The sequence below is a fragment of the Colletotrichum aenigma genome (genome assembly GCF_013390185.1).
Source record: "Colletotrichum aenigma strain Cg56 chromosome Unknown KSG_Cg56_contig06, whole genome shotgun sequence".
Taxonomy (NCBI): Eukaryota; Fungi; Ascomycota; class Sordariomycetes; order Glomerellales; family Glomerellaceae; genus Colletotrichum; species Colletotrichum aenigma.
Window position 1 is genome coordinate 3,548,408 of NW_023500912.1, and position 27,264 is coordinate 3,575,671.

Below are 27,264 nucleotides of genomic sequence, written 5' to 3' on the forward strand. Positions count from 1 at the left end.
AATTATTTTTAATATTTAGTTTTAGCTAATAAAATTTAGTAGTTAATAATAGGAATTAATCCCCTAATGGTTTAGCTTATTAATAATATTTAGCTTAAACGTTTACTTCTATATAATCCATTTATTAATAGTTTATTAGTAAATAGTATATCTTTATAGTTTATTTATAATTAATATATTAAAAGAGGTATTCAATGAAAATAATAATATAAATCTAATAGTTTTATAGTAGTTAGTTTATTTATAAAGGTATTATTAACTTAGCCAGTTATTTTATTTATATTAATTAATGAATAAAACGTTTATATTATTATTATAAGCAATTAAAATAATGTTTATTAAAAAGTAAAAATAAAAACTTATAACATAGTTTAATATATCGATTTAGTATATATTTTATATAGCTTTAAATAATATAAAAGTATACTAAAAAGCTTAATATAGTTCTTTAGAGTAAATATTAATACTATTAGTTAAAAAGACCTATTAACCCAGTTTAGTAATAATATTAACCCTAAATAACTATTTTTTATAATAATTTATTAGATATTCTTAATAAAGTTAATAATATATTACTCCCTATATCTCTCTATTTCTATATATATATTAGCTAGTTAAATATATCATATATAAACTTAATTATTAAAAATAGTAAATAAATAAATAAAATAAATTTAAGCTATAACGTGGTTCATCAGTCAGCCGGCCGGAGCAGTCAGCCGGACGTTTTTTTCTAAACACTCTTACGTCCAAATCACTTAAACCTTTGACGCGTAAAGTCTCAACAACCATAATGCTAATCTACACCTAAGAAGACAAAGTTATTCTTGCGATTAAAGCGATCCGATCGACACATGCTGCAGGTAATAACTTAAGCATTTCGCGTGCTGCAAAGACCTATGGTATCCTAAAGAGCACCTTAGCTGATAGAATGAACAACCGACCGCGACGCGAATAAGCTTAACCCTAACGATATATACTCAATCCGATCGAAGAGAAAACACTTCTCCAATACGTTATTGAACAGGATTCCAGAGGATTTCCTTTCTGCCTCAGTAGTGTGGAAGATATGGCTAATCTCCTGCTGACAGTGTATAATGGCGAGCCTGTTGGCAAGCGATAGGCTAGGCGGTTTGTGGACTCACAGCCTGCTCTGAAAACCAAGTTTAATCGTCCATACGATTATTAAAGGGCTCTTTAAGAAGATCCTGAGGTTATATCAAAGCGGTTTGCGCTATCACGCAATATCATGGCTAAGTATGGCATCTAAGAGGGGGACCTATATAATTTTGATGAAACTGGCTTTATGATAGGTATGATCACTGCGTTAATAGTGGTTACACGTGCTGATTAACGCAGCAAAGCAAAGTCTGTCCAGCCTAGCAACTATGAATAGGCTACAGTCATCAAATATATCAATGCAGGCGGGTGGTGTATCCCTCTGTTTGTGATCGTTAAGGGCGTATATCACCTTGCCAGTTAGACCATAGAATCAGGCTTTCTAGGCAACTAGGTGATTAAACCTACTGCTAATAGATAGACAGATAATTAGGTAGGTTTTAACTGAATTAAACATTTTAATAAACATACTAAGAACTAAATAAAGGGTGTCTATTAGATATTTATTATTAACAGCTATAAGAGCTATTTATCAGCTGAATTTGATAATTACTGCAAGCAGAATAATATTACAACTGTTAGTATACCTATATATTTATTATATCTACTACAGCTATTAGATATTACCCTTTATTCGCCTTTAAAACGCGCATATAGTGATAAAATCAACTAATTCATCAGAGCCTCCATAAATCACATCACTAAGTCTGAGTTCTTTATTGCCTTCCACCAGGCCCACAACAAGGTTTTTAATAAGGAAAACATCAGGTCTGCTTTCCAAGGCACTGGAATTTCACCATAGGACCCAGACCATATCATCAAAAAGCTTGATATGCATTTACAGACGCCTACACCTCCTATAGCCAATCCTTCAACACCTCCACCTTAGCAGTCGCAAACGCCCTCTAACCTATAACAAACCATCTCACAGTCCAACTTTATCAAAAGTTATATCTCTACTTATTAAAAAAGCTTACTAACACTAATTATTACTGCAGTTAAGTAATTATTAAAAGGTGCACAGGTAATAGCGCACTTAATCACTATTTTGACTAATCAGCTTCATACCCTTAAGGATGCAAACATAGCACTTACTAAGCGCCGGAGGGCTAAAAGAACGTAGGTCCAGCTTAGAGGGGCACTTAGTATAGAGGAATCTCAGGTTTTGCTTGAAGGGAAACAAAAAGGGAAACGTCCAGCACCTCAAGAGGACGACGAGGGGGGTCCATCAAAGAGAGCCCAGCCAGCTTAGAGACGCTGTGGTATGTGTGGTGAGACTGGGCATAACGCGCGAACCTATTCCAAAGATGTCGAACCCTCAGGAGATTCTGATAGCGACAACTAATAGTTGATTTAATGCGTTGTGGTTGAGAAATACTAGATGTTGTTGTGTATATGGGAAAAAAACGTCCGGCTGACTGGTCAGGCCGGCTGACTGATGAACCACGTTATATTATTAACTTTGCTATTAAAACGTTGACTCTTTTAATCTATTATTCTTAAGTGTTTACTTTTTATCTTTATGAAGTAGATTACTTTTTAGTTTATACTAAAAATATATATATAAATATGTTAGTTAAATCCTTTTATAAAGCTATATTTAATTTATCAAACCTAACTATAAAATTAATAAGCTATTTTATAACCTCTATATCGTTTGAAAATTATTTATTTTTACTTTTAATTATAAATATAAAACCTAGTAAAACTTTAAAGTTTTTAAACTATTCTATATCTAATTCTTAAAATTAATAAATATTAACTCTTTTATTCTTAATACTTATTAATAACTAATAGAAAACTATATCTTATTTTATAATACTAAGTAATATTTTTTTATAGTTATTTAAAATACCATAAAATAAGATTAAAATAAGCTTATCTCTAAATATAACTAACAATAATAATAAAATTAGTATTCTAAAATAAGATATAGCTAGAAAAATACTAGCTTTTATTAATAGTAATATTAAAGCTTTTATAAAAAGCTTTATAAACATAAATAGTAGAGTGAATAGAGGACATTAATAATATAGCTATAGATATTAATACTATATATATAGTATATAAAATAGTAATATATTAATTTAATTTATTAAGTAAAATCTATTTCTAGCTAATAATACTTAAAAAGTATTATTTTAAGTTATTTAACTACTTAATATAATATTTAATACTCTTTTACCTAGTAATATAGTTTTTTTTATTATCTTCTTCTTATTAGCTAAAGTTTTAATTATTTTAAGTATTAAAGCTAATAATCTTTTAATAATAGTATTACTATTTATAATCTTTAATATTTATTTAGCTATAATATCTTTAGATATTTAATAATATTTAGGGTTAATACCCTTATCAGTATAATAATACTACTTATTATTACTATCTAAATAGTAATTATATTTCGAAATAAATAAATACTTCTATTTATATTATAGTTTTAAATAAATAGATTATGTATTATATTATTTAAACTATACTTTAGATAGTATTAGTTAATCTAATATAACACTATAATTATTATTATCTAACTATACTCTTTATAAAATTAATATTATAAAGTGAGATATATTAAATAAAAATTAAAGCATTTTAAATATAGAAAATACTACTTATTAAACTAAAATACCTTATTTAATTATAAAATGTACAAAATATTAAAGTAGTAGTGTAAAGTATTAAAAGAGTAATACTAGTAGTATTCTAGCTTATTATTAACAAGTAACTATAATAAGCATATAATTTTATAATAAACGCTTTAAACTAGTTATACTTGTTGTTAGTTTTAGTTATTTCTTCAACTTAGTATTTTTAGTAGTAATATTAATAAATTAATCCTAATATATAAGATAGTATTAATAAGTTAATAAGTAATACATACTTAAACTTATAAAATAAGTTTACATCTTTAATAATAACTTAATCATCCTTATATAAATACTTAAACTTCTTTAATAGTTATTTTATAATATTACTATTAAATTATAATATATGCTTAATCATAGAATTATAAGTCTTAAATATATAAGTATAGATATTAGAAATAAGCTTTAATTTAAACCTAAAACAATATATAACTTTAAGTTAAATAGAAATCTTAAACCAATAAATCTTAACTAGTAAAATAGATTCTTTAAAATTAAAAACTTCTTTAATAGTATTAAAAATAAACTTCTCTTAAATTAATTTTTTTCTTAAAGCTAACTTTTTTACAGTTTTTTAAGTTTACTATATTAATTGTCTTACGCTAAATAGATATTTCCTCCTCTTTAGCTTTATTTTTAACCTCTTTGTTTTAATCTATATTATTTTTTATATGAATATTGTTCTTATTACTTAGTATCTTAATTAGAGAAGTATTTAAAGCTTAATTTATAGAAACTATATGTAATTTATTTAAAAATTATAAACTCAAGTTTTAGTTAATTTATAAATATTACTACTTCTTTAAGTATAGCTATATAAGTATATATTTACTCTTATTAGTAACAAGTCTATAGAGCTTTTATTATATAAAAATATACCTCTATATTTATTTCTAGTAGTGATTAATTTTATAGATAACTTTATAGATATAAATAATTAAAACTAGTTTAATTCCTGAAAAATAATATATTTTAAATTTAATTAAATATATTAAAACTTTATAAACTTTAGCTTAATCTCTCTAAAAGCTACTAAAAAGAAATAACTTCTTTATAGCTATTATCTAGTTAATTATATATTATACTAATATATATATATATATATTATACTTTTACGCTAGTTATATTAAATCTTATAATATATATAATAAATCTTAGGCTTATAAAGACCTGTAAACTAACGCTATTATATATAACAAGTTCTTACTTCTAAATACATATATTATACTTCACGTGGTTCTTAAAACTATAAATAATATTAAAATATGAATAAATTAATATAAGTAATATTAATTACCAATAAACCAATTAAAAATAATAAAAGCGATAATACTAATTAACGTTCAGGGTGGTAGTGTGGCTAAAACCTAAAAATCCCGCATTTGCAGGGGTTTCAGCAAGGGCAAACGCAAATGAGTGCGACCCGCTGTTTTCATCTTTAATACTCGCATTCTCCTTGGCTTGACGGCCACCAATATTCCTCTTATTCGATCCGAACCCGCGGGTTCGTACGCCATCCGTTGTCCTTCCTCTCACCAAGGCACACCTCTGGTAGCGGTTCATCAACTGTCAAGATTAGCTGCCTGGAGAGATCCCGTCCGAAACATCAGACAAACACCCTCCTACTTAAGGTATTGGCCCCAGGCCGCCAGCCCCCACCGATCCAATGGCAACTCGACGATCCCATACAAAGAGTCGCAACGGCTGCAGGGACTGCAAACGGAGAAAAGTAAAGGTAAGCGACGTCTACCCATTGGCTCTGGTACCACGGCACGCGATGAACACGCGGCAACGTTATTTCACTGCGCCCGCCCTGGCGCAACTCTCATATTATCGAGCCAATGGAGCATGGTGTCACTGACTGCTCCAGTGCGACGAGGCATACCCGTCCTGCTTCAACTGTTCCAGACATGGCATAGTCTGCAGCCTGTCAACTTCTCGCAACTCTCCCAGCGACATCAACCCCCAACGGCCACCCGCCTCGTCTTCCGGCGATGGGTCAAGCCCCCGTTCTAAATATGGCTTCCTCGACGTGGTGGCAGACCGTACCCGCATGATCCCATCGGCACCCACCATTGAAATCTGGGGTCGTGGTTTGGAACTCATGCACCACTACACACTATCCACCGCCAACTCACTGGCCACTCGTCCTGACATGCAGTACTTGTGGCGCGTGAATCTCCCGGAAATCGGGTACGCGTGCCCTTTCGTGATGCACGGCATCCTCACCATTTCTGCCTTACACAAGGCCTACTTGATACCCGCAGAGCGGGAGGCGTATCTTAACCTCGCAACGGCACACCAAAATGCTGGCCTCGAAGGGTTTCGGGTCGAGCTGCACAATATCAATGACACCAACTGGCAAACGTTCTTCAGCTTCGCCTCCATCGTAGCCATGTACGTATCCTCCGTGCCTGTGCGCTTGGGCATCGAAACAGAAGCCATTCCGAATATCCTGGAGTTGTTTGTGTTTGTGAGAGGTATTCGTGCGGTGCTCGAACCATATCAAGGACGCCTGACCAAAACCAAGTTCGCCGCTTTGGTGTACGGTATCTGGACAATAGACCCCGAGGACGTCAATTACAGGTGAGTTGTAGACCCCGACATGAACACCTCCGATACACAAGACCTGTTGACATGCATTTCCACAGAAACCCCCCGATGCATCTGTCACCCTTACCCCCCGACATTTTCCAAGCATTAACAGAGCTTGTGACCTTCTTCCGAGAAAACCTCGGCGAAGACTGCCGCGATGAATACCTCAAGGCCGTCGAGGAGCTAGAAAAAGCCATCTACCTCATGGCGCATGCTGGTACCAACGTTGAGGTTGGCATGATCTTGTTCTGGCCGTACGTGATCTCGGAGAATATCATGACGGATATTCAGGGACAAAATCCGTTTAGTATGGTGCTGCTGTCCTACTTTGCGATCCCGCTGTGCGTGTTGGAGCAGAGGTATTGGTTCCTGCAGGGGTGGAGTCGGAGGCTGTTCGAGGTTACGGATACTGTTCTGGCGGAGCATCCTGCGTTGCTGGAGATGGTGGAGTGGCCGAGGAGGCAGGTAATTGAGCTTTACGGGCCGATATGAGACGCATGTTATTACCGTAAAATGTCAAAGAAATGACGGCGCAAATTGAGGCGAGGAAGTTCGCGGCGCTGTAGCCCATCAGGACTGCTGAGTCGTGAGTACCGACTGGCCTTCAAGTCCTATCTCCTCGCACCAGCCCAAAGGCTCCGGAAAAGTACTTCCCACACCACCACTACAACCTTGATCACATAATAAGCAGGCGGTAGTGAAGAGGTGCTCAAGACGCATGTGCTGTGTCACCCCCGCAATAGTTAAAAACAACGATTAATCTCTTTGAGCCCGACATTTGGGGACATACATGATAGATTACGCAGGAGACAAATATGAGTCATGGATCATTAATCAAGGCTGTGTAGAAATTACCTCTGTGTTTTCTATGGTCGGCGGTCTGCCCTGCTTGTGAACCTAGTTGTCTTAAGCCAGCCAGGGACTCAAGCCCGACGAGAGCTTACTCAATACCCTGCTTGCCTGAACGCCAACACACCCAAGAATTTCAATTTTCCAAACTCAGCTATTGGCACCGATGGCTCCCCTCCAATCTCCCTCAAGCACGGCGCCGAAAACACCCCTGATCGATCTACTCCATCGCACGCTTCAAGCCTGAAACTCCACGGCTCGTCGGCCCGACAATTTGGAGCTGAAGAAGTTAGCACACGGTCATCGCATAAGGTCCAGTGCCCGAGTACTCACAAGTCCGGGAAGTTCTCTAAGGGCTTGAAGTAAGGTCTGAACGATTCAGGATCCGGGAAGATTAAAGGTCTCTTGTGGCCTTGGGGCATGTTGTTGTTGCTGCAGGAGACCATGTCCGTCGACGGGGGCCAGCGCACGCCGCTGACGGTGCGGTCGGTCGCGTACCAGCAGTCGGCGCCGTCTTCGTGGCACTGTGTTTTGGGGTGGGGCGTATTAGCGATGTGAATGTTATGAGGGAGATCAGAGCGGTTTCTCCCTCGGGAGATACAGACGAGGTAGGGGATGGGGGGCTGCAGTTTGGGGCTTGTGTGGGTTGCTGATTTTCTTGTTCTGTGAGGGTGACGTACGAGATACTTGCAAGGCAGCGACCAGTTTGTATCCGGCCTCAGGGTGTTAATCATGACGCACATGTTAGTCTGTTTGTCGCATTTCTGGTGGCTGTCAGTCTGAGGTTTCTTTCGCTTTTGGGGGTCGTCTCCCGGTCGGCTTGAATGAAGAGGGAGTCTGGAATCGACTTACGCCGTAGAAGATTGTGCCTTTGACGGGATCGGCGTTTGCGCCGATGGCGAGGAGGCAGGCCCCGAGAATAATGGATGAGAGATGCATGTTGGTGGGGGTTGCGAGGACAATGTTGGTGGTGAAGAGTATGGAGATGGGAAGAGGCGGCTGCAAGATCCCCTTCCCTTCTAAACTCTTTTATAGACGTTTGCTGCCTGTAGGCACACTTCTGTGGCTATTGGATAACTCTAACCGGGAAAAGTCCTAGGGCTAGGATAACCTAGGCTTCGAAGAGAAACCTCTATGGCTACTTATCAGGCAGAGGGCGCGAGTTGCCTTGCCGGGGAAACTCTCTCTCTACAACGCCACAACTAATTACTCCCTTCAACATGAAGATGTCTTTCCCGTTCTATATCTTGAGATAGCGAAAGAGATTGAAAGATGTCTGGGTTCAGCGGTAAAAGTATGTGAATGAGGTTTGTTGAAACCTTTGAGACATGGAAAACTGTGTAGTTTGAAGCTGTTGCTTCTATCGAGTGTAGAGAGTTGACCGGGTGCTGGTAAAACTGTACCCATTTCTCTGAGACTAAGAGTTCTCTGGTTGGTTACTCACAACATCCATAAGCACACGGACCACCGAGAGAAGGTTGAAGAATTCAAAGTGCTATGGGTTCAGTCTTGAGGGTCGTCAAGGTCAGACAGACCTTGACCAAGTCTGGAGAAAAGCTAGACGGTAGTTGTAGTGCCTGAGGCATCACATTTGCCGGGCACTTTTTTGTGGCTGTCCTGTATGACTAAGGAATCGTAGGGATGCCATCGCGGGGCTTTTCGATGTTCTCCGCAACCGTGATTGAAACACACCGGATCGCAACCCTGGGACAACATCAGCCGCTAGCTAGCCCTGCAACCTAAGCCAAACCCTTGCGAACGAAGTCTCCATACTTGATAGGGCCGCTTCCATTCTGCGTCTCCGGCTATGAACATGCCCCATAATGTTGCCGACCACCACAACCAACAAGATGACCCCAACCCCGTCTCTTCCAACATGACTGTGAGTAAGGGACAAGGTGCCAATTCAATACCCACAAAGCTGGGATGGACAAACCGTGATTAGACAGTTGCTGTCCCCGGGAGCGCTAGCAGGGACCGGGTCTGTACCTTTTTTCGACGCCGCACGCTAAGGCGTCAACCCCGGTCGGCCGGCCGGTCCTGGGAAGCCCCTTCACGTCCAGTATCATTCGTTCTTGCAAGCCAGCCCTTTAGCCTGTCTGTCTCGTCGGGGGCGATGGACGACTCTGTTGTGGTGCGGTAGGCATTGTTCCACAGTTTCCAGAACGATTGTGGTTAAGAAACAACACTACGGTAAGTTCTCAAAGTCGTATGACTCTCTGGAAATATTTGGTAGGCACCGGACGTGGACGAACCAACGTGCATCTGGAGGCCCTTCTGACTTCCCAAAATTGGCTGCTAGCCCGCTCGTGCAGGTGGAGACAATACCAAACTGATGCGCTGTTGGCGAACGTTGCATCCCACAACCCGATGGTATGCAGCCAAGCCGCATGCCGGAAGAATCTGCGTCGACTATTTACGGGCATATATAGGGCAGACTTCTCTCCAATTCTTCGCCGACTTAACTTTTATTTGAACCTGGTTTGGGTCTGTGGAATAATTGTGTTGCTTCCCCAAGTCCAGCGTCCATTATGAGGTCTGTTTCGCTAGTCCTTCTGGCTGTCGCGGGCCTTCAGTGCCACGGTGCTGCTGCCATCTCCGCCACCAACACACATACCGAAGCTTGCACCAATCCTCTCATCAGACGCGAATGGCGACAGCTGTCTTTGGAACAGAGGCTGGACTACATCGACTCTATCAAATGTCTGGTGGCCCTTCCGTCCGAGGGTAACGACTTGTGGCCTGGCGCAAAGTCTCGGTACGATGATTTCCAGGGCATGCACATTTACATGACGAAGCAAGTCCATTTCAACGTGAGTGGAATCAGAAATCAGAAGTTATCAAACCCATACTTTAGAAGAAGTAAACTGATAAAGCCGCGTAATAGGGGCCGTTCCTTCCGTAGGTTTACAGAACACAAGTAAATCAATTTAGGCTTCTTTGCTGATGAATACTAGATGGCACCGCTGGATGCTGTATCTCTTCGAATCAGAGCTGCGCACAAAATGTGATTATAAGGGCACCCTTCCATACTGGGACATGGGTTTAGACAACACCGCCGAGGGCTTTGCCAAATCACCCGTCTTCGACAATGTTTATGGTGTCGGGGGAAATGGGCCGTACATTGAGGATGTCACTGATCCGGACGAGTTCCCCGTTCAGAAACTAATCGAGATCCCGGAAAGATCTGGAGGCGGCAAGTTTACCTTGAGTTCTCGTGCAGACACCCCCTAACTTAATGATCCAGGGTGCGTGCAAGAAGGACCGTTCGCTAACATAACCGTACCCATGGGCCTCGGTACATATTTCTGCTTGCCCTTCGAGATGAAGTCACTGGTGATGACAACGCTGACTACGTGATGCAGGTTATTCGGTCGAGTACACTCCTCACTGCCTCCGCCGTGATTTCAGCCTACCCATTATCACGAGCGCTCTTAGTGATTAAGTCATCAACCGGACTCTGTCCGCGACCCCATTTGACGAGTTTAACTTGCATATTCAGGGATACAGTATGCAAGTTAGCGGCATGACACTGCACGCGGGGATGCACTTGGGAATCGGCGGTGCAGTTGGAGATGTAAGCCACCTTCCGTACCTACTCAAGCTGTGAACTGTTGCCGGTGACTTTTATGAGCTAACTCAAACTTGTCCGACAGGTTGCTGATATGTATTCGTCGCCTGGCGATCCCATTTTCTACTTCATCCACGGCGCTCTGGACAAGATCTGGAACGAGTGGCAACGCATGGGTAGGTGACCTTCTGCTTGCTGGACCCCCGTGTCTCATCACCTAACTTTCATCTTTAATCTCCAACACCAATTGAAGACTCCTTGCTGACAGCAGTACTCCCATAGACTGGCCAGCCCGTAAGATGGACATTGGCGGACCTGACATTATATGGGCCTACTCTTTCAACTTCTTTGGAGACGTCGCCTACGAGAACATCACTCTGCAGTACCCGTTGTCTTTCCCGAACTTCAGTGGGAGCATGACTTTTGCTGAAATGATGGACATTCAGGAGGAACCCTTTTGCTATGAGTACGAATGAAGGAAGCGGGCCACTTCTATTCTGAAATAATCATTGTAGATTTCCATCTGAGATCATCGTGGCATTTCAACTCGACATTATGTCGAAGATACTTTGCTTCATCATTTGAAAAAGAAAGACCCATCATCCTCGTTGCAACCCCCATTATTGAGAACTTCAGCGCTCACACAAACCTTGAAACCCGGCGTGTGAAAGACACAGCCTACACGGTGCATTTAATCAAAGTATCCAAGAGTTTCATACATGTAAGCAACATCAGAAAAATAATACAGAGGTAGGATGGGGAAGGTGCACTGAAGTTGGTTCTTTCTCGAGCGCGCTAAAACTCAATGTCTAAGACATGACCCTTGCAGCTGCAGGAGGCCGACAAGGCGTTCCACTAAAGTGAGACCACATCCACACAGGAATTTCCGGGAGGTGACTTGCGAAATCTTGGCAACAAATGTATTTAAACACAGATCTGGTTCAATCAAGGCAAGTCTATCATAGTCTCGGTGTCTGGTTCCCTTTTCCGCAATGCCCTACACCTTGGAGGAGCGTCAACGAGTCTACCGGACCTGCCGGGCAATCTTCAGTGGCGACGCCGCTCTCTTCCGCAAGCCGAAGAAAATCAAAGAAACTCTTCTTCACAATCGCGGCCCTCTTAAGCATGTCTTCCAGGAGTTTGGCGAAGTTAAGCTCGCAGATATGGTGAAGAAGTTACTGGAGAATCGGCTCTTCGAGTCAGACCTACGAGCCAAAGTCGAGTTTCCTGAGCTTTTCAGGACATCCCCGCAACAAGATGCTCAGCGAGAAGCATCGGAAGCGGATGCGGCAAAATCAGTTGCAGAATGCCTTGGTGAGATCGCGCGCTTCGAAGAGGAGGAAGAGATCACAGAGGCGAATGATCTTGAATTTCCCACGAAACCGCTGAACGATGAAGTGAGCATTGAAGGTTTGTCGGAAGCCTTGGATCCAGCTAGTTAAGCTTTCCTAACACAATGACCCCAGAAACTGCTATAGTACCTACCTCACTCAAATCATCCATCCCATCGCTGTATCCATCTTACGTACCATACGGTGCACAACACGCCATTCTGACCACGGCTCAGACGGTCTTAGAAGAGTGTTGCTTCGATTTCGCTAGCAAAACCATTCCGGACGCCCTTAGTAAGAGAGGATGGGATTGCGCATCCGCGGTAGAGTTGACCAAGTGGGCCAGAACCCTCCACAAAGAGCTCCCCCAGGGCTTGTCAGGAGCAATTGTCCAGTCTGCATTGGTTTCGACTCACCAACTACGACATACCGCCGTCCACCGACTACGCACCACTGCTCGCGGTATCAGTCGGCTCCTAGAGTCGGCGGTGGGACTTGCAGAGGCTCTCAATGATGTCCCTCGCGCAGCTCAGTTAGAAGAGCTGAAGTCGGAGTTGGATAGCAAGATCAAAGCCATGGAAATGAGCAAGAACGTGTTGGAAGATCGTGCGGCAGCTGGGTTAGAAGAAATACGCCGCCAAAGAGAGGAGCTAGATCGCCAGGAAAAGCAACTTGTATTCGACATGTTGACTGAGGACCGCGAGTACAAGGACCTGGTGGGGAAGCTTCTTTTGGCATCAGTCAAGGACATCTTTGAGGACAGAACAGACGACGGAATAGGCAAGGAGGTGGAGCATGTGAATGGAGAAGTCCATGTCAACAGCGCCAAACTTAGCTCAGCGGACGAGAGCGAGGACGACCCGGATCTGTTACTGCAATAACCTTTGACATAACACTCGACAGAAAGTCGTGCCAAGCTCGTTAGATTGAACACCATCAAATTGTCTTATGCTAAAGTAGATTCACACACTGAACCAAACCTGTCGATAGAGTCAACTATGAGATCTGAAGCAGAGCCTCAAGTCCGCAGCAAGGGAACGGCTGCAAGTCCAAGGCTCCTCCGTCAAAGTAGGCGTTTTGCCCCTACAAAGAGCCAGGAGGTCCAGCCAAGCGCAGTAGGTATTACGGTTCTGCTAGAAGGAAGCGAAAATTTACGACAAGAAGGTTAGATCAAACCAGGAACAAATCGTTTAGTCGCAGAATGCCATCGCACCCACTTCTCTCCAAAGGTGTTCTTCAACATTTCCTCCTCGTCTTGTACCCTTACCGAAACCTTCCTCATTATAATCAAGGCCGCGACACCGTAGCAAATCAAACCCCATCCATCTAGCCGAGCCCGCAAGCTTTGGGAAATCCAACACCCGGCTACCCCATCCCAGCGGAACAAGTAAGCCAGGTTCGCCAATAAAACAAGCACTTGTCCAGTGTAGCCCGGATGCTGGATATATCGATACACCCCCGTCGTGGTAAGCCCGCTTGGCTCAGCGAGTTGAAACGTGAAATTCCTCCCAAGCTGGGCGAAAGCTAGAAGGCGAAGGGGCGCACCGATACCGATGATGAGAAACAAGCAGGTGGTTGAGTATCCGTTCCACGTAAAGAGATGGCGATTCATATTTTCGGGGTTGCGGCAAATGTAGTTGGTCGTTGGAGACGAGGACGCTATAATGGCGTGGGATATGCCAATGGTCACGGTAACAACGCGTCGCACGAATGATGCTTTGGGCGTTGCCCAAATGCCGAGACGGTCTTTCCCCCATTTATCTGTTGCCTCATTTGGAGCTCTGGAGCAGAGCGCTGTGAGGGCGCTGGCGACGATGACAGCCGTTGAGAATGAGATGGGCTGCCAAGATGACATGGCTATTGCGTGTACGGTGCCGATTCTAGAGAGTGATCGCAAGAGGTATGTCAATAAATACTTCGGATGATGGAAATTTACTAGATGAATGAGTGGGTAATGAGCGCAGAAGATATACGTTTGTGGTCTGAAACGACTTCACCATGTGAACCTAGGCCGAGGCGGCGTTCGGAGAATTAAATGCCGTCTCCGGTCGGCGTTGCGGCGTTCAATACCGGTCTATCCGGCTCTCGGTCCCACTCCCCCGCTAACGTCAACTCTCAACTTGCACTGTCGCCATCTCCGTCTCCGGCTGAGATATCGTTACTTTGAATGACTTACCAAATATTCACTGGCATTGAAAGGGGAGAAAATCTCCGCACGGTGGCACATGCAATCCCGTAAACGACATGCCCAGTACGGCACGGCTTGTTCTGAGTGCTCGAAGATCAAATCCCGCTGCATCGCCACTTCTCCGGGATCGCCCTGTGAAAGGTAACTTCCGAGCTATTTCAATCGGATATGGTGACTCACCCTGGTCAGATGTCAACGCCTGGGAAAGGAATGCGTCGCATCAAACACCAAGCGGAAGCAAAAGAGCACGGCGAGCGACGGGCCGTCTCAATCCAGTCAATTGGAAGCAAAGATTGATGGCTTGGTCTCTCTAATCACAAACAACACCCACGCAAAATCTATTGGGTCAGTGCTGAGCCCAGGCAATATTTCGCTGCCAGTGACGCCATCGCGGCAGGCCGACAGTGATCTACTCTCATATGTCATCGGGCTCTCCTCATCAATCAACGAAGACAACATCCTCTCAGACTTTACTCAAACCCATTACCCTCATCTCCCCTTCCTATCTCTCCCATTTAATCAATCCCCAAGCTCACTGCGCCAAGAAAAGCCCTTCCTCTGGCTCTGCATCGTTGCCGTCTCCCAGGCCCACACACTCCCACAAGCAGTACTCAACGACAAGATCCGGAGTGTAGTAGCGCAACGCATGGTTCTCAACCTAGAACGAAGCCTAGAGCTCCTACAAGGCCTTCTCATCTGCATAGCATGGTAATCGCTCACCACACCAAGCATTACCCTTTGGTCATTATCTCGGACACTGCTAACGATCGCTTTATATTCAAGGGGCAACTTCCAAGTCCACCAACGCCCATTCCTAACCCTTTTCACCCAGCTTGCAAACACAGTCGTCTTTGATCTGGGGTTGAACCAGCCGCCGCAGACTATCCCCGAGGCAATGCTACGGTTGACCATCCACCGGCCTTGGCTATCTGCCACCCACACAGTCGAGGAGCAGAGGGCCTTGATTGCGAGTTATTATCTCAGCTCCATGTAAGTTCACTCCTTGCCGTTTTCTATGACGTAAAAATACTTGGCTGATATTATGAGGGCCAGCGTTTCGTCATACATGCGCCGAACGGACAAGCTCCTCTGGACGCCTTACATGAGCACCTGTCTAGACGAGTTGTCAAGCACAGGCGTACCCGGAGATCTCACACTTGAATCGATGGTCAAGATTCGCAAAGTCCTCGAGAAGGCCTTCTACTCCCCTCCAAACTCAAATACCTCAGCTCCGGAAACCCCATCGAACTTCGTCGCTTTAGTGCTGAAAAGCGAGCTGAATGAGCTCACCACCGAGGAGCCTTGCCCTGCAGAAAGTCTAAGTAGGAATCCTCATGAGCAGATACGAGCTTCGACGGCTGACACATGGGAGCAGTAACATCATGCCACCTCACCTACGCCCCCTTCGCCATCTCGGAATTCGCCTTTTCATCCTCATCTCCAGACCCACAGTATTTATACAACACGTATCAGGCCCTCGAATCCTACTTCAACGCTCTCCTTCCCTTCCAACCAAGCGCATATCCGGGTTTCACATTAGCGGAGCTGTACCAGATGATGCATGCTACCCTCTCGCTGCGCAAACTCTCGTTCCGGCTCACGACACGGGTTTATGACGAGGACCGTGTAGAGAAACTTGCAAGTTGGTATCGGCAGGTAAGTCAAAATCTCAAAGATGCGTCGAAGTGTTCCCCGCAAAAGAAGGATGGGAGGGCAGCGTTATTTGGCAAGTTGGCTGGCATGCTGGAGTCTTTTAATTGGGGGGACAAAGAAAGACCTGAGCGGCGGTATGATAATGACTTCAATATGAACGGGGTAGGGGGTGAGGCATTTCTTGGGGAGGAGTGGCTGGGATTGGCGGATCAGTTTGAATGGACATTTTGAAGGTCCATCAGCCTCTAATATTCTCGCTGATGAGGGTATTCACAAAAGCACTATCACTTTTCTACGTACTCACGCTTTTCTCTATAAACGCTGGCGGTTTCAACTTCATCGGACATCGCGTTGCTCTCACTTCGCTTGAGTAAATGATTCGTGGGTTGGTTACGTCCAGTCTCTTTGATCTCAAATATCGCGGTGTACCGTGTACGTGCGAGACCACGGCCGCAAGCTACTAAGACCAGCACAGTCTGGCTAAGCCATCATTGCAGCCGACTCGAGGAACTTTTCAACACGTGTCTCATCTTCTGTCTCAAGACCTGGTCATATTTCAATTGGGTTTCTTCATTCATAGATGACTCGATCTCCGTGATGTCTTGGGTATCAAGTCCAGGCAATAATTGCCGAGACGGCCCCGTAAACCTGCATCAGACTGTATTCAGTTCTTGGGCTCAAGTCTGTGATTGGCCGGTTAGACTGGTCCTGCAGACAACCCCGGAGGCAGTCGCGGATCGTTTCCGCAAAACACCAAGAAATTAGATCAGGCTGAGCAGACACCAAGACCTAAACCCAACATTCCAACAAATATCAGCTTACATCCTCAACATTGTGCTTGATTTCCACCCCCTTTTCTTTCGGTGTCTCATTCACAAGATCAAGGTTGGGTACTTGCCATGCAGTCGTACATCTATCAACCGTTGCCGCGCGGATTCATCCGTCTACTGCGCTTGAAGCCTCACGAAGATGCAGACGCCCCATTGCAATGCGAGCTCTTCCATTACCCCCTCACAGATGACAGGAAAGGAACTCACCTGTATGAGGCTCTATCCTACTGCTGGGGACCTCCCAGTGAAAGCCAGAAGGTCTTCACCGGTACAGGGTATCTACAGATCACCGCCAATCTACACGCAGCGCTCGCACGTCTTCGAGACCCTTTTCTTGAACGCGTCATATGGGTAGATGCGATCTGCATCAACCAGAAAGATGCCGATGAAAAGGGCCACCAAGTGCAGCTCATGGCAGAGATCTATGCCAGAGCAAGTGGCGTCGTCGTGTGGCTGGAAGAGGTAACTGGCGATACCCAGCTCGACCTTGTTGCGCAGGCCGAAAGCCACCGGGCGCTCCAGGTCATAAGTCTTGCTGTAAGCGAGGCGCCCACGGCCACCTCTGGCAATGTGGAAGACGGCGCCGGAGTTGCAAAGCTTCTTAATCGGAACTGGTTCAATCGCATATGGGTAAGACGACTTCCCAAGCCTGGGCAAAACGGTCAAGAATAACAATACCTGTCAGGTCCTTCAGGAGGTGGCCGCCTCTCGGCATGTTCTCATCATGTGCCATCTCACGGAGATGGATGGACATGCGTTTTGCCAAGGTCTAAGTGCGATAGATCTGAGTTCATTGGATAGGACCACACAAACGCAAGCTCGTTCGGCCCATCTATCTCATCAAATCAGCAACTCTTCGGCCCAAACAGACACTCCACACTCCCGGTGTCTTTTCTCTGGGCATACGTGCTCTCGGAGAATTGATTGACCTGTACCACACGCGTAATGCAACCGACCGTCGAGACAAAATCTACGCCCTCCTGGGAACGAGCACCGACGCATATCCCGAACTGAAGCCTGATTACCGCATATCGTGGAAAGACCTATTCTGCCGGCTCGTCAGAACCTTCGTCCCAGAGGCTGCCTCGGTATCTACTTGGAATGGTTGCGAAACAGCATTCATCCAGACAAAGGGACGCGTTCTTGGCACAGCATCGTCCGTGGAAACCGGAATTCCGTGGGACGATGCTCAGACCGTGAACATTGTCGAGTTGCAGGATGTGCCTGGACTTCAGAGCGGCTGGATAGGCCGTTGGACTGTCCGGGCCGCGGCAAAGCGTGCCGGAGAAGGTGACATCATCTGACAAGGGCTGTGACGCCGAACATGGCAGCGCTGTGAAAGAGGAGACTGACACAGAAAGCCGAACGGAGCCCCTCAAATCCCTGGATCATTCTGCAGATGGAGCAGAATCGGACGTCAACTTTCTTCTAATATGGGATTGGGAGGCTTCTCGCGGTGAACCCGGCCCTGAAGCAAAGTTGGATGACTTCCTTCAGGAGAGAGCCATTGACTACGCAGGGCCATCGGAAGGGGTCCGCCTGAGAGAAGTGGGACTACTCTACTCGAAAATGGGCTATTTTTCCAAAGCAATCGATCGATTTGATTCTGCAATCGAGGTCTTCAAGAAGACCTCCCAGATAGACTGCGCCGACGCACTTGCAGTCATGGACCATCTCGTCCGGATCTACCGCAAGAGAAATGAGCGTGGAGACGACCAAAAGGTCAAGGCTATACAAAAAATGGCCGAGATTGCGGTGTCCAGAAGAAGCTACGATACCACAGAGGCCAGTCTCGTAGGCCTCGCATCATTCCACGACACAAAGGCCCTCGAGATCTTGCTCGACACGCCAGGGCGTCACATCGAAATTACCGATAACGTCCTCGCAGCGGCAGCGTCCAACAACGAATGCGGCGGTTACATGATGGACCTTCTCCTTGATCGCAGAGATGAAATCGTCATCACCGAGAACGTGCTCAAAGCGGCTGTGGGGAACCCAGGGACGGGCTCATTCGTGCTTAAACTCCTTTTCGAGCGCAAGACGGACCCTATAACTGTCACGGAGGATCTTGTCTGGGCAGCAGCAAGGCAGGATGTCTGGACAGCCACAACGGAGGAGGGGGAGATTAATGATGTGCTCGACATGTTGAGAGTTCTCTTCTCATGGAAGGGGTGCAATCCCGCTCTAGGCCGGGAGGGTGCGGCGGAAATCTTTGCGCTGGAACGTTACCTACATGGAAGCAATGCTTTGGATGGCATCTATGCATTTCTGCTTGGAAAGCAAAATGGGCTCATCACCATCACCGAAGATATTGTTGAAGTAATTGTGAACAGATGTAGGGAAGAGTGCGATCTTACCGATGTGGGTTGCAGCCATTGCCGTTGGAGCCAGTACGCGATCGCCTGGCTTCGTAACCGCGTGTTGCGTACGCTGTTCAATTGGAAGGGGGGGGGGGGGGGGGGGCAAGTGGTGATCGCTGACGATGCTTTGTTGCCATATGCAGAGGGTTCTCGTTATCTGGAGGAAATCTGGAAATCAGATCCTGAGCTTCCTTACTGAGCAAAGCTTCGTCTAGATAGGAATGAAGCTTTGCTAGCCTGAGCAGCGTCCAGCACAGCCGACAAGGCTGGATGATACGCATCGGAACAATCCTCATCATCCAGAAAGAGGTATTCGTTACTCAGCCGTTCCATTGCTCAGCTATTCCCCTTGGGATACACCCACCAAAAAGCCCGAGTAAGAAACAGTCACATGTCGAAAGTGAGGTTCGAAAGTCACAAGCATGCCTACTAACCTGTGACGGCAATACCGTTAATGGCTCAGGCGACTAGATTGATAAGCCCTCACTCCTGATCAAAATTTTGTGTCAAGGGAACTATTGATGTTGAGGTATACATGTCAATCAGCGTCACTTTCCATCATGTACGACGCGAATTATAGGGGCGGAACCACTAGTAACTTCACTGGGTACGAAGTAGCATGACCACGTTGAAATTGCAAATCTTATTCATTGTTGAATGCAAAGAGGAAATTACGTTCCCGTTGCCAATGAAACTCCGGGCCTATGTATGATGCCGCAAAAAAAGGAGATAGAAGTCGTAGCTAATCCGTCCCAAGAAGAAATGACAAACTAAACCGACTTCGACACAATTGGATATCCACGACGTCCATCTCATGAGTTGCGCTAAACTCCTTAAGTCACTTGACCAAGGAATGCCATTCCCTTTAACCTGTACGCCAGAAAACCCACATTGGTTCATACCGTGCCTCCCTCTAAGTCTGCTTCGCCTCGCTGAGGTTTCGCAATAATGAGATCGCTCCCCGGCGGGCTGCAACTGGGAGTCCGAGGCTCCTATGCCCCGCCAGCGCTTGCCGCCATGGGCTGCTTGGCTCTGCGACCAAGCAGGGTTGCGCCGTCCAGGTTTAGCTCGAAAGCGCCCTTTTGCCTGTTGCGATCCCTGACCTGCTGGCGAGCTGCGGCGGTAACTGCAGCAGAGTGCTGACCATAACCCTTCTCGGTGTGGTGTGCTTGTCGTTCGCGTTCGCGTCCGCGCTGCTGCTCCTGTTGATCCTTAATCTGGGCGTTGCGCATGCTCTGCTCCAGTGCTTGCGTTGCCTGCGTAGGCTTATGCACATATTCCGCGTCCTTATCTGGCATCTCCTGGTCCTCATCCTCAGACTCTTCGTTCAGGTTGTTGAGGAAACGAGCGGGGACACCGCCCTTGGCACCAATCTGCTTGCGCCTCTTGGCCTCCTCCTCTTGTCTGTGGACAGCGTAACCAACGTCGAAGACCTCGCGCAAGTTGACGGCTCCAGGAGATCGGAAGTCGTAGCGGCGTTCACCATCTACGAATTTAGATGCGTCGAACGCACGAAGCATCTCGGGCTGTGCCTTCTTCTCCTCACGGGGTGTGGGGCCTGATCCCTTGATCCACGGGTGAGCCAAAAACTCTGTGATGGTGTATCGCTTCTCGGGGTCGACGGTCAAGAGGTGGGAGATGAGATCCTGCGCGGACTTGGAGATGTCGTCCCACCAAGGAGACAGGAAAGTGTACTGTCCCTTGGCAACCTTCTCAGTCAAGACCTCGATGCTCTCGTCGTAGAATGGCGGGAAACCGCAGAGCAGGGTGTACAAAACGCAGCCGAGTGCCCACATGTCGACAGACTTGGAGTACCGCTCATCCTTGACGATCTCGGGAGCTGTGTAACCGACCGTTCCACATGGCGTCATTGTCTGATTGTCCCAGACGATCTTGGAAAGGCCAAAATCGGCGATTTTGATCTGGCCGATACCGCCAGCGCCGACGCCGGGAATGAACTCGCCCTCGTCGACCTTGTCTTCGTCACCAGGCTGCTTAGGCTTTGGGTTCTTCGACGGAACGATGGGAATCGGGCTGAACAGAATGTTCTCGGGCTTGATGTCACTGCGAGATGAATTGTCAGCAATCGCCTCAAAGATGACGTCAATGCATCACGGGAGTCATGTTCCGTCATTCTGACGGAATTCGAGAGAACAGTCCGCAGTACTACTTACCGGTGAACAACGCCTCTCTCCTCGTGCAAGTATTCCAAGGCCTTGGCCACCTGGACGATAACATGCCTTGAAAGCTCCTCGCTGAAGTAGGTGAGTCGAACGATCTGGTGGAAAAGCTCGCCGCCAGGTGCCAATTCCAGGATGATGTAGTAGTATTGTCTTGATTCGGAGAAATCGATGAGCTTAATGATGTTGGGGTGGTCCAGCTGGCGCATAATCTGGACCTCTTTCAGGATATTCGCTCTCTGGCCTCAGGTCAGTAACGGCGTCTATGATCTACATGGAGGGCCATCCTCCGAACATTGAACAGAGCAACAAATGAGTCGAAGAGAAATTGAGGATGGCCCGATGTGTAAACAAATGAAATATTGAAAAGTTTCGCACCTCTGCGGCTTTGGGGACTTTCTTGAAGTCCGGGTGAAGATGCTTGTTACCCTAAATCGGCCTTTGTTGGTATGGAGCGATTGGAAAAACCGACGTACGAAAAACAAATGCACGAAGCAAAAAAACAAGAAAAACATGGCTGCGGCCGAAAACCACCCAAGCATCAACTCACCTGCATGCTGTTCATTTCGTACTTGCGGACGACCTTAATGGCGCATTCGCCGCCATGCTCGCCTGTTGTGTCTTTCGCGCGGTAGACATTGCTGAAGGCACCGTCGCCCATCTTCTCTACCAGTTCCCATCTCTCGAGGCCGGGGTATCTTGGGAATTTGCTCTTGCTCTCATTCTCTTCGGCGATGATCTTTGCGAGGTGCGTGTTGTCGATGTTCTTGGACTTGGCCTTGTTCTGGTTTGGCTCGACGGCGTGGGCAGCGGCATGGCCGGCTTGAGCGGCACGGTTCTGGCCGTCACCAGCAACCGAGTATGCGTCGGGAATGGCTGCCGCCGGGGGAGCGCCGACGTGTGCTGGCTCGGAGATACCCATGTGTGCCTTTGGTGGAGGGGAGTTGTGTGACTTTGCTACTGCCTCGTCATTGTTCGCTGCGCGGGCTTGCTTGCCTACAAATATCGTCAGTCATGTTTCATCAGAGAGCAGCGAGTGGAATTTTGAGGGTTAATATGGCCAAACAGCGGTCGCGAGCAGCGGCGGGGAGACGAATGAGGGGCAGCGGAGAATATCGTACCGTGGCGGATGAAGTTCTTGAGTTGTTGTATCGTCGACATGTCGGCGGAGGGGGTCACTGATGGGCAGCGACGGGAATATGAAGATATTCGCCGGGTCGTATCGTTGTTCGCAGGTCGCAACGAGTGGCAGCGTGATCAGTCTCGCAGCCCCGGATTGAGGGGTGTCTCTTTCTTGTGATTGGTAATGCGGAGCGAGTACGAGTCGTGGAGAGGAGAGGAGCTCTGTGCAATGTGCTACATGCAGTACCAGCCAGGTGGTTGTGGAATGGAAGTCGACTCGGGAGGACAGGAGAAAGTATCGAGAGAGGGAAAAATGCAAGGTTGTTTCTTTGATGTTCGGGGGGAAAGGGCGGCTGAAAGGGAGAAATCGAAGCGAAAAGTAGAGATTTGTGGACTGCGGGCTGGGTGGTGGTGATGTTGCTGAGGGGCAACGTGGACTCGGATGACGGAAGTTGGAGGAACAGGACGATCGGGCGGGAAGCGGGCTGGGGCACGTTTGTCTGCGGCGTCTGGAATTGGAACTGGGCCAAAGCAGGCGTAGCGTCGGCGGCGTGCGTGCAAGGACAGGTCGGTAGCGTAGCGTGTATTTTTTTGCCCTTGGTGGTGAGGTAGGTAAGGTTGTTTAGCGCGGTGCTGCGTAATTGAGAGCGAGACCAAGCAGGGTGGGAAGGGGGAATTTGTGACCGGGGGGGTGGAAGGTTTAGGTAGACAAGGCAAGGGCCAAAGCCTGGCGATGACGGTGTGCGGTGCGCAGCGACTGGATTTTGGGTCCTCGGTAAAGGTGACCGATGATGACAGAGGTGGGAAGGCAGCGTAAGATTGAGGTGTGTGAGAGACGTGGAGGGTGTGAGCGTGAGGGTAGGTATTTCGAGTGTGTGGTGCGGTGTGTGTGGGAGGTTGTGAGGTTCTGGAGACTGGACTGGTTCAGTTCAGGTGCAGATGTGCAAGGTGCAGGTTCAGGTTCGGAGGTCGAACAAGTCGAGGTATCCGTACAGGGACGAGGGGGGGAGGTGCAGCCAGACGCCGGGACGAGAGTGAGGTGCAATGGAAGTTGGAAGGCGCGCGAGAGTCGGGTGCGAGGAAGAGAGGGAGAGGAGGAGTGGGAGAAGAAAGGGAAGAGCAGACGAGGATTCAGTCAGTCTCAGTCATTCATTTGGCAGGAACAGCAGCACCGGGCAGTCAGTCGCCAGTGGCATCAGTGGAGAAAGAGCAGCTGGAGCAAGAGCAGGAGCAGGAGCAACATCAACGACAACCTCAGTGAGTCAATCAAGCCAAGCAGGAACGCCTCAGTCAGTGCACAGACACCGACAGCCTCAAGAACCGACGGCAAGAACCTCACTCACGATTGGGAAGGCGACGCGGGCGGAGGCCTTCTCTCCCTCCCTTTCCCCCTCAAGCCTCAGTATTTTTTGCTGTTTCTTGCAGTGCTGTCTCGTCTCGTCTTGCCAGGCAGGCAGTCAGTCAGTCAGTCAGGTGTGGTGGGCTGCGCATTTGCATCCGCGCCAGCCTGCACCTGCACCTGCACCTGCAGCGTCGCCCCAAAGCGGGTCATTTCTTCTGGACGCTCTAATGGCTGAATGGCTGGAGCAGGCGCATTTCTGGGCACTTTCCAATATGGACGGTAGGATGGGAGGCAGGTACTTTTCTAGCTCTTCCCTCGCAGAAACTGGCGACTGCTCCTCGTACCTGCCCGCCCTCTTTCTCATTCATCATGAAGTCGTCACAAGGAAAGTACCTCCTGGGTGTTCCTTCCCTTCGGCTGCTGACTGATCAGCACCTTCCGCATCCCCAGCTTCTTTCTTCTCAGATGAGTGACCGTGATGTTTTCATCAAAAACCGGGCGTTTCATGATCGGATTGCTTCCATCATCGGTGGTCACTCCGAACCCCAGACCCATTCGGTCACTTGCCGGGACGGACCCAGGATTGGGCGTGCTGGGCAGGGTACAGGCAACAGGCAAGCAAGGGGTTTTGGAGGTTTGGAACCGGACGCCAGCAATAAAGAGTACCTCCTAGGCATTTCTTGCATCCCGCGGAAACCAACACCTGGGACGGGCACGTTGATGCACCGCTTCAGCAGCATCCTCAGCACTTCCACCTCCCTCCCAGAGTGCCAGACATGAGACGAGGCAAAAATCCTGCACCACGACACACATCACTGCGGCACTGCCCGGATAGGCCACCATCTTCTGCTAATGCCAGTTCGTGCCAGCTTGAAAGGTTGGTACGTGTACCTACTGCCGAATATCAGGGGCGTCGATGGCGCTAGCCTCCCGTAGCGTCGACTGGACGCAAAGGGGAATCGCAGACATCATGTATTGGCGCCTCTGACGGCAGTGTCAGATAGAGCGACAAAGCCAGCGATGCTGGATCCTGGCAGTCGTCTACAAATATCCGACATCTCCAATCCATCTCCCAAGACACCACAGCGCAGGGGCAGGGGCCGCTGGCGATGCAAAAGGAATTTGGCGACTGGAGAGTGCTATTTTCCCTCACTCCCCCATGTTTTCCCATCTCCCATTTCCATGTTTTGAGTGCAGCCTGCATGCTTCTTTCTCTTCTGCTGCTCGTGCCGCCTTGCTGCTCCTCCCACTCCCACCCAACACCACCAACCCAGAACTGAGTCCCCAGCAGCCGGTTGCAGCCAGGTTCAGGTGCTTAGCCCCAGCTTAGGCTGCTGGCCGCCGTCCATGATCAGTGGCTCCTTCCCACTCGCTTGGATGGGGGGCCCCCGTAATGACGTCTTCTCCATCGTCATGTCCGCAAATGGCAAGGATGTCATCGACGACGACGCCGCATCATTGGGAGGTAATAATGGGACTACCATCTTGCCTCAGGCCATTGGGCCGCCGCCAGGGCCCATGATTCATTCCCTCCCCAGGCCATCCCATCTTTTTGTCTGCCGTTGCACATTTGCCCTGGCTTTGCCTGGCTTGGTTCCATGCTGCATGCCCAGCTGTTGCAGGGATTCTCGGTCTTCATCTTCACACTCCTCTGAACATCCACTCCGATGTCCCCCTTCAGCTTCAAGGCCCGTCCAGCCGTCCGTCATCCCGCATCGTTGCTTCCGTTCTGTTGGTTGATGCCGCCAATCATCCCGTGTTTTCAGTCTGCCGCGCCGAAACACCCCGCGACTAACCACATGCCTCGAAATGACGATGCGCGACGATGCGCAAGCCACGCACGCCACTCTCATTTCACTACCGACTACCACGACCACGATGTACCGAAGGGTATCGTCGATGCCGTTGTCTAACCATCTGGAGACACGTCTCCGTCCCTAAGGTATCTCCGTCCCGAGAGAACTACAATGTCTCGCTCGTCCATCCCGCCGTCATCCACGCGACGACGCGGGAACTACGTTGCTTCTCAGTCACGATTGGCTTGGTCGCGTTCTCTCGTACGCTCGGGCTCTACATTTACCTGCCTAATTCTACCAAAAGTGACCTCACAGCATCCAGGTTTCCCTTCTCCAACTGCTTCTCCAACTGACCCAGTGCGGCTCACCTGGTTCGCCGTGCCGCCGAGGCCCTCACCTCGGACCTGCAGTTGGCAACCACCACCGTCTCTGACCATCGATCGCATCGTGGTCTTAACAACTAACGACATCTTCAAGCACCTGCTTTGAGGTCACGGATCAGATACACACCAGACACGCTTTCAGCATTCCGATCCCAGAGACAAAATCGCCGGGAGCGCCTCATGGAACGGTCCAGACCCCGCCCCGCTCGAGCCAACCCCCTTTCGTCATCAATCCTGGCCAGCGTCTTTCGCCGGCGACTCGGCGATGCCCTGAATGCCTGCCTTGCCTTTGGACCTCAAGGACCCTTTCTGCAGCAATAGCAGCCACACTCCCTTCGATACTAGCCCCCCCTCGGAACGCAAGTGTCTAGCCGCTTCTCAACGTCGTTAAATCTCGTCCCGTCACGAGACATCTTGCCAGCGGCTCTTCCCATCGCTTCGCCCAGCGTTCCACAGGCTCCGTGCTCCATTCTTCCGATGCGAATCGAAGCAGAATCTTACCTCTCGGGAATCTGGCCGCTCTGACCTTGCAGTTGTACTCTTGATGCTCAGATTTCAGATTTCAGATTCTCGGTCGCAAATTCCGGGTTCTTCGTGTTGCACCCATGTTGGACCTGCCTTGGCTGGCCAGTGCGCGTGACCTCACCTCTTGGGAAGGCATCCGCTTCGCTGCCAGACTACAACACCAATCACAGCTTGCGTATGACAGCGCGTTGGACATACGCCTTTCTTTCAGCCCTCTTGATGATGTCGATTTAATTTTGCTTCAAATGTGAGCTTCACCAAACAAATACCCGCCTCAGTCGGGGTGGCCGGCGGGAAGCCTCGTCATGTCACGAAGTACAGAGTGCAGTCTGCGGTTCAGAAGCCAACCATTTGATGCAAGACCTCGTCTTTCTCTTCGCGAAATGATCGTCGCCAGTTGGAACGCCCCCCTTGGTTGCCAGCGCTCTCAGCCCCCCCTAGTGCTGCATTACTGCAGCTGCCCCGAGTCGCAAGGCACCTTTCACACCATGCAAAATCACACTTGACGTCATTCTGCCGATTGACCAGCATGCCTTCACACACGCTCTCACAAGGAGGTGGACAAGAAAATAGCACAAGGCTGACGTCGGCACGTGGCTGGCCATCTGATGAGGACATGAATTCGTCAACCGATTGGCCATCACCGTCTCAGACAAACGGGCGTGAATCACTTCTCAGATGACCGTTTCGGCGTCATAATCAGCGAGCCACACATGCAGCTCGTCTTCTGAAACGAATATTGCCTCCCTGACGTCTTGATCGCCCTTCAATATCG

At 47.7% G+C, this 27,264-nt stretch overlaps 7 protein-coding genes across 7 annotated transcripts; 5 read left to right on the top strand and 2 right to left on the bottom strand.

Moving 5' to 3' along the window:
- Positions 1–5,817: 5,817 nt before the first annotated feature.
- On the top strand, positions 5,818–6,851 carry CGCA056_v009959 (uncharacterized protein; the record flags this gene model as incomplete). The annotated part of the gene is made up of 2 exons (XM_037325206.1): positions 5,818–6,350; positions 6,416–6,851. The coding sequence occupies 2 exons, from the start codon at positions 5,818–5,820 to the stop codon at positions 6,849–6,851; spliced, it is 969 nt and encodes a 322-aa protein (XP_037176375.1).
- A 594-nt stretch (positions 6,852–7,445) lies between these two features.
- Positions 7,446–8,147, bottom strand: CGCA056_v009960 (uncharacterized protein; the record flags this gene model as incomplete). Its single annotated transcript, XM_037325207.1, has 4 exons — positions 7,446–7,488; positions 7,542–7,732; positions 7,889–7,972; positions 8,061–8,147. 4 exons carry the CDS (start codon positions 8,145–8,147, stop codon positions 7,446–7,448), a joined length of 405 nt encoding a protein of 134 aa, XP_037177069.1.
- A 1,592-nt stretch (positions 8,148–9,739) lies between these two features.
- On the top strand, positions 9,740–10,442 carry CGCA056_v009961 (Tyrosinase-like protein orsC; the record flags this gene model as incomplete). Its single annotated transcript, XM_037325208.1, has 3 exons — positions 9,740–10,021; positions 10,096–10,109; positions 10,166–10,442. 3 exons carry the CDS (start codon positions 9,740–9,742, stop codon positions 10,440–10,442), a joined length of 573 nt encoding a protein of 190 aa, XP_037176135.1.
- A 277-nt stretch (positions 10,443–10,719) lies between these two features.
- On the top strand, positions 10,720–11,255 carry ivoB-3 (N-acetyl-6-hydroxytryptophan oxidase ivoB; the record flags this gene model as incomplete). The annotated part of the gene is made up of 3 exons (XM_037325209.1): positions 10,720–10,785; positions 10,865–10,955; positions 11,062–11,255. 3 exons carry the CDS (start codon positions 10,720–10,722, stop codon positions 11,253–11,255), a joined length of 351 nt encoding a protein of 116 aa, XP_037176998.1.
- Positions 11,256–11,771: 516 nt separating this feature from the next.
- On the top strand, positions 11,772–12,991 carry CGCA056_v009963 (uncharacterized protein; the record flags this gene model as incomplete). The annotated part of the gene is made up of 2 exons (XM_037325210.1): positions 11,772–12,189; positions 12,246–12,991. 2 exons carry the CDS (start codon positions 11,772–11,774, stop codon positions 12,989–12,991), a joined length of 1,164 nt encoding a protein of 387 aa, XP_037176134.1.
- Positions 12,992–13,774: 783 nt separating this feature from the next.
- het-6-0 (Heterokaryon incompatibility protein 6, OR allele) lies at positions 13,775–19,356 on the top strand (the record flags this gene model as incomplete). Its single annotated transcript, XM_037325211.1, has 9 exons — positions 13,775–14,010; positions 14,830–15,006; positions 15,082–15,288; positions 15,352–15,620; positions 15,674–15,954; positions 16,857–17,411; positions 17,651–18,071; positions 18,139–19,142; positions 19,285–19,356. 9 exons carry the CDS (start codon positions 13,775–13,777, stop codon positions 19,354–19,356), a joined length of 3,222 nt encoding a protein of 1,073 aa, XP_037177011.1.
- A 777-nt stretch (positions 19,357–20,133) lies between these two features.
- Positions 20,134–22,482, bottom strand: srk1 (Serine/threonine-protein kinase srk1; the record flags this gene model as incomplete). Its single annotated transcript, XM_037325212.1, has 4 exons — positions 20,134–21,205; positions 21,316–21,560; positions 21,872–22,317; positions 22,443–22,482. 4 exons carry the CDS (start codon positions 22,480–22,482, stop codon positions 20,134–20,136), a joined length of 1,803 nt encoding a protein of 600 aa, XP_037176136.1.
- Positions 22,483–27,264: the final 4,782 nt, after the last annotated feature.